Raw genomic sequence first — 6,389 nt, 5'->3', positions numbered from 1 at the left:
CGGAGCGACTGGGCCCGTGAGCCATGGCCACTGAGCCTGCGCGTCCGGAGCCTGTGCTCCGCAACGGGAGAGTCCACAACAGTGAGAGGGCACCGTATCACACACACACACACACAAAAGTCATAATTTAGATTTTAACTGCGTTTTTGAAAATGAGAGTTGTTGGCAAAGAAAAGGATTAAGAAAGAATATATATGGGTAAGACAACCAGCAGAGAATGAGAACAGTGTTGAAGAACACATATAGATATGGAACATGTAGATGCATGTAGGAATATTATTTATCCCAGAAAGCAAAAAGGAGTAAGGGGTACATTATTTTTTTTAAAAAAAGAGTGATCAAAAGTGGTAGATGCAATTGAAAATGAGAAGTGAGGATAATAAAAAATGATTGTACTGTTCAGCACCAAGGTCATTAATTTGGTGATGCAAATTTAAATTTCTACAATAAGAGCTCTTTGGAAATATCATCTATGGCAAGTAAGAAGCCAGAATTGAAGTAATCACATGTTAAGTATCTTTTTAAGTTTAGAATTTTTGTCTTTGGGTTTTATATCATGCATGTTTGGGCTTTTCCTTCAGAGACATGGGAACAACACAAGTGTCACAACAATTGACAGCATCCTCATGATGACCCTTGAATTGGAAAAACTGTAAGCTGATTTTTCTTGTATTTTTTTAACTCAATTGTTTTTTTATGTTTGTTTTATTTTTTTCTTAAGTCAGCTTTATTTATGTATAATTTTAATTTAACAAAATTAACTATTTTTAAATATACAGTGTGATGTGTTTTGACAAACGTATAGTTCTGTAGCCACCACCACTTTTGAGGTAAAGAAAACTTCTGCATTCCCAAAAGACCCCTCATGTCCCTTTGTAGTCAGTCCATCCTCCTCCCACTACCAGCCCCTGGCAACCACCAATCTGATTTTTGTCCGTATAATGTTGCCTTTTCCAGAATTTCTTATAACTGAAATCATGTGGTATGTACCCTTTTGTTTTTGGCTTCTTTCACTTAGCCAGTCTCTTTGGAGATTCATCTGTTATGTTGTACCTGTCAGTAGTTCATTCCTTTTTATTGCTGAGCAGTATTCTAGTTGTGTTGATATACAGTTTGTTTATGCATTCATCATTTGATGAACATTTGAGATTTTTCTAGTTTTTTGGATATTATGAACAAAACCTCTGAAAACACTCACGTGTGTGTGAACATATGTTTTGTGTGAGCATATGTTTTCATGTCTTTGGGGTAAAATACCTAAGGGTGGGATTGCTTCATCATATGTTAAGTGCATATTTAACTTTTTAAGAAACTGCTAAAGTGTTTTCTAAAGTGCCTGTGCCATTTTGGTTTCCCACTAGCAGTCTATAAGAGTTGCAGTTGCTCCACATCTTCACCTGATCCCTATATCTGTTTTTAAAAAAACTTTAGCCTTTCTAGTAGGTGTGTAGTTGCATGTCATGGTTTTTGTCACATTTTGCATTTTTGTAATAGCTGATGATGTTGAGTGTCTATTCATATGCAAATATCTTTTTAAATGAAGTGTCTGTACAAATACATTTTTTAATTGGATATTTATATTGAGGTTTAAGAGTGCTTTATATAAAAAGCAATGGAAAAACTCCTTTCTCTCAGATATGTGTTTAGTAAATATCTTCTCCCAGATTGTGACTTATCTTCATTGTATTCAAGTGTCTCTGAAGGCTAGAAGTGTTAAATTTTTGATGAACTCTAATTTAGCAATTTTTCTTTTTTTTATCATATTTATTTCATTTATTTATTTGGTTGTGCTGGGTCTTAGTTGCGTCAGATGTGTTCCTAAGTTGCAGCTCATGGGCTTCTTAGTTGTGGCGGGCGAACTCTTAGTTGCGGCATGCACGTGGCATCTAGTTCCCTCACCAGGGATCGAACCCGGGCCCCATGCACTGGGAACTCAGAGTCTTAACCACCAGGGAAGTCCTTAGCAATTTTTCTTAGATGGTTTGTGCTTTTTTGTGTCTTATCTAAGAAATCTTTGTCTGAGACCCCATTGTCTAACCCAAAATCACAAAGATTTTCTCCTATGTTTTCTTCTTGAAGTTGTATAGTTACATAGGTCTGTGATTCATTTTGAGTTAGTTTTCATATATGTTGTGAGGGAAGGGTCAAGTTTCATTTTTTTTTAGCTTAAAAAAATTTTTCTGTCAGACCCTATTGTGACAGTTTATTACACAACTTACTGCACCTTAAATTGTGCCATCCCACCTCCAATATGGCAAGCTAATAGAAACTTTCTGTTATGCCCAGGATAGTTGAGGGGATTCCATGAGATTAGTATGTGGTAAGGGCCCTGCATTTAGCAGTCTGTTCCAACCATCTTTGTCATGTTAGCTGACAAATGACTGTCTTAACCATGCCATCACACATTGGTCACTTCTCTAGCCTCATCTTCCTCAGCCTCCCACAGCATCTGCCACAATTGCGATCCCTCTCTTGTCAGCTAGATGCCATCCTCTCTGGATATTAAAAATTATTTCCCTATGTAACTACAATATTGTTAACACAGAATATTGAAGAAATTAAATTCCTACACAATAATATTACCTAATAAAGAATTGATATTCAAATTTTCCCAATTGTCTCTCTCATAGAATATAATTTCTTTTAACAGCTTTTTGAGGTATAATTGACATAGAATAATCTGTGTTCACACACACATAAACATGCACACCATGAAGACATCACCAAAATCAAAATGTCCATCACCTCAGAAAGTTTCTTAATGTCTCTTTGTAATTCTTCCTTCCCATCCTACCTTGCCCTTCCCTATCACCATGCAACCAATGATCTGCTTTCTGTTTGCATTTTCTAGAATTTTATGTAAATGGAATCATACAGTGTATACTTATTTCTAACTGGCTTCTAACCCAGCATGATTATTTTAATCTGCATCCATATTGTTGTCTATATCAGTAATTCATTTTTGTTTATTGCTGAATAGTATTCCATTATATGGATGTACCACAATTTATCTGTTCACCATTGATGGACATTTGAGTTATTTCAGTCTTCGTCTATTAGAGATAAAGTTGCTATGATTATTTGTGTACAAGTCTTTGTATGGATGTATACTTCTATTTCTCTTGGGTAAATACCTGCAAGTAGAATGGCTGGATCATTGGTAAGTGGATGTTTAAGTTTTTAAAAAATACCTATTTTCCATAGTGGTTTGATCATTTTACATCTCTTCCAGCAGTGCATGAGAGTTGCATTTTCTTCACTTTGCGGCCAACATTTGCTATGCTCAGTATTTTTAATTTTAGATAGTTTAATAGGTGTGTAGTTGTATGTCACTGTAGCATCCCTGATGATTAATCATGTCAAACATCTTTTCATATACTTATTTTCCATCTGTATATCTTTGAATCTTTTATCTATATTTTTCTGGAGTTTTGAGAGTTCTTTATATATTTTGGAAATTAGTCCTTTATCCAATAGGTAACTTGCTATATATTTTCTCCCATTCTGTGACTCATCTTTTCATTCTCTCAGGAGTGTCTTTTGCAGGGCAGAAATTCTTAATTTTGATGGTGTCTAATTTATCTATTTTTTTCTTTTATGGATTATGCTTTCGGTGTTTTATCTAAGAAATCTTGCCTAACTCAATGTCATAAAATTTTTCACCTGTTTTGTTCTAGAAGTTTTATAGTTTAACGTTTTATGTTTAGATCTTTGAACCAATTTGAATTCATTTCTGAATATGGTTTGGATGGAAGTTCTTTTTTGTTTGTTTGTTTTGCACCTGGATATTCAGTTGTTCCAGCATCATTTGTTTAAAAGACATTTGTTTAAAAGACATTTAAGTGTTTCTCCACTTAAATGCCTTTGAACCTGAAAGTCAATTGTCCACATCTCTCTACTTCTGAACTTTCTATTCTGTTCTTTTGATGTTTTTGTCTATCTTTACACTACTATAACAATGTCTTGAAAATGTATCTTCATAAGCCTTGAAATCAGTTACTGTTAGTTCTTCAACTTTGTTCTTTTTCAACATTGTTTTAGTTATTCTAAATTTTATTTCCGTATGAATTTAAGAATTAGCCTGGCAATTTCTATAGAAAAGCCTACTGGGATTTTGGTCTCTAAATCAATTTGGGGAGAATTGATGTCTTAACAATATTGAATCTTCTGATCCATGAATACATTATATCTCTCCATTTCTTTAGGTCTTCCTTAATTTCCCCCAGCAATATTTTGCAGTTTTCAGTGTGCAAGTCTGTTACATCTTTTGTCAGATTTATTCTAAATATTTTATATATTTGATTTTATTATAAGTAGTATTTTAAAACTTTGATTTCTGATTGTTTGTTGAGATAAATTAATCTTTTTGTATGTTGATCTTGTACCCTGAAAACTTGATAAACTCATTGTTATTTCCAGTAGCATTTTTGTAGTTTCTATCAGTTTTTCTACATCATCCTGTTACCTGCAAATAAAGATAGTTTTACTTCTTCCTTTCCATTCTGAATATCTCTTTTCTTTTTGTTGCCCTATTGCACTGGCTAAAACCTTCAGTGCAATGTCAAATAGAAGTAATGAGAGCAGACATCCTTGCCTTTGTCCTGATCCTTGAGAGAAAGTACTGTTTCCTCCAGCATTAAATATGATATTAGGTTTTTTGTAGAAGTCATTTATCAAGTTGAGGAAGTCTCCTTCCATTCCTAGTCTACTGAGAGCTGTTTTTTTCGTTAGTCAGGAATGGATGTTAGACTCTTTCATTCTTTTCCTGCATCTATTGCAATGATTATGTGATTTTTCTCTTCTTTTCTTTTTTTTTTAACATCATTTTTGGAGTATAATTGCTTTACAATGGTGTGTTAGTTTCTGCTTTACAACAAAGTGAATCAGTTATACATATGTTCCCATATCTCTTCCCTCTTGCGTCTCCCTCCCTCCCACCCTCCCTATCCCACCCCTCTAGGTGGTCACAGACCACCTAGCTGATCTCCCTGTGCCATGCGGCTGCTTCCCACTAGCTGTCCACCCTACGTTTGGTAGTGTATATATGTCCATGCCACTCTCTCACTTCGTCACAGCTTACCCTTCCCCCTCCCCATATCCTCAAGTCCATGCTCTAGTAGGTCTATGTTTTACTCCCGTCCTACACCTAGTCTCTTCATGACATTTTTTTTTCTTAGATTCCATATGTATGTGTTAGCATACGGTATTTGTTTTTCTCCTTCTGACTTACTTCATGCTGTTTGACAGGCTCCACGTCCATCCACGTCACTATATATATCTCAGTTTCATTTCCTTTTATGGCTGATTAATATTCCATTGTATAGATGTGCCACATCTTCTTTATCCATTCATCTGTAGATGGATACTTAGGTTGCTTCCATGTCCTGGCTATTGTAAATAGAGCTGCAGTGAACATTTTGGTACATGACTCTTTTTGAATTATGGTTTTCTCAGCGTGTATGCCCAGTACTGTGATTGCTGGGTGGTATGGTAGTACTATTTGTAGTTTTTTAAGGAACCTCCATACTGTTTGCCATAGTGGCTGTATCAACTAACATTCCCACCAGCAGTGCAAGAGCGTTCCTTTTCTCCACACCCTCTCCAGCATTTATTGTTTCTAGATTTTTTGTTGATGGCCATTCTGACCTCTGTCAGATGATATCTCATTGTAGTTTTGATTTGCATTTCTCTAATGATTAATGATGTTGAAAATTCTTCTTGCTGTGATTTATGTCATAGAGTGTTCTGCCAATGTTTTCCTCTAAGAGTTTGATAGTGTCTGGCCTTACATGTAGGTCTTTAACCCGTTTTGAGTTTATTTTTGTGTATGGTGTTAGGGAGTGTTCTAATTTCATTCTTCCATATGTAGCTGTCCAGTTATCCCAACACCACTTATTGAAGAGGCTGTCTTTTCTCCACTCTATATTCTTGCCTCCTTTTTTCAAAGATAAGGTGATCATATGTGTGTGGGTTTATCTCTGGGCGCTCTATCCTGTTCCATTGATCTATATTTCTGTTTTTGTGCCAGTACCATACTGTCTTGATTACTGTAGCTTTGTAGTATAGTCTGAAGTCAGGGAGCCTGATTCCTACAGCTCCATTTTTCGTTCTCAAGATTGCTTTGGCTATTCGGGGTCTTTTAGTTTCCATACAAATTTTGAAATTTTTTGATCTAGTTCTGCAAAAAATACCAGTGGTAGTTTGAAAGGGATTGCATTGAATCTGTAGATTGCTTTGGGTCGTAGAGTCATCATCACATTGTTGATTCTTCCAATCCAAGAACATGGTCTATCTTTCCATCTATTTGTATCATCTTTAATTTCTTTCATCAGTGTCTTATAATTTTCTACATAGAGGTCTTTTGTCTCCTTAGATAGGTTTATTCCTAG

General features: G+C 35.3%; 1 protein-coding gene across 1 annotated transcript in view; it reads left to right on the top strand.

Annotated features, from left to right (window-relative positions):
- The first annotated feature begins 581 nt into the window (after positions 1–581).
- Positions 582–6,389, top strand: part of LOC102982815 (leucine-rich repeat-containing protein 37A3-like) — an 84,429-nt gene continuing 78,621 nt past the window's right edge. The window contains 2 exon segments of the mRNA XM_055090791.1: positions 582–601; positions 604–652. Coding sequence (XP_054946766.1) covers positions 586–601; positions 604–652 — 65 coding nt within the window. The 5' untranslated portion in view covers positions 582–585.

Source organism: Physeter macrocephalus, chromosome 14 (genome assembly GCF_002837175.3).
Source record: "Physeter macrocephalus isolate SW-GA chromosome 14, ASM283717v5, whole genome shotgun sequence".
NCBI classification, from domain to species: Eukaryota; Metazoa; Chordata; class Mammalia; order Artiodactyla; family Physeteridae; genus Physeter; species Physeter macrocephalus.
Note: the sequence above shows the minus strand (reverse complement) of the source record. Positions and strands in the feature narration are given on the sequence as shown.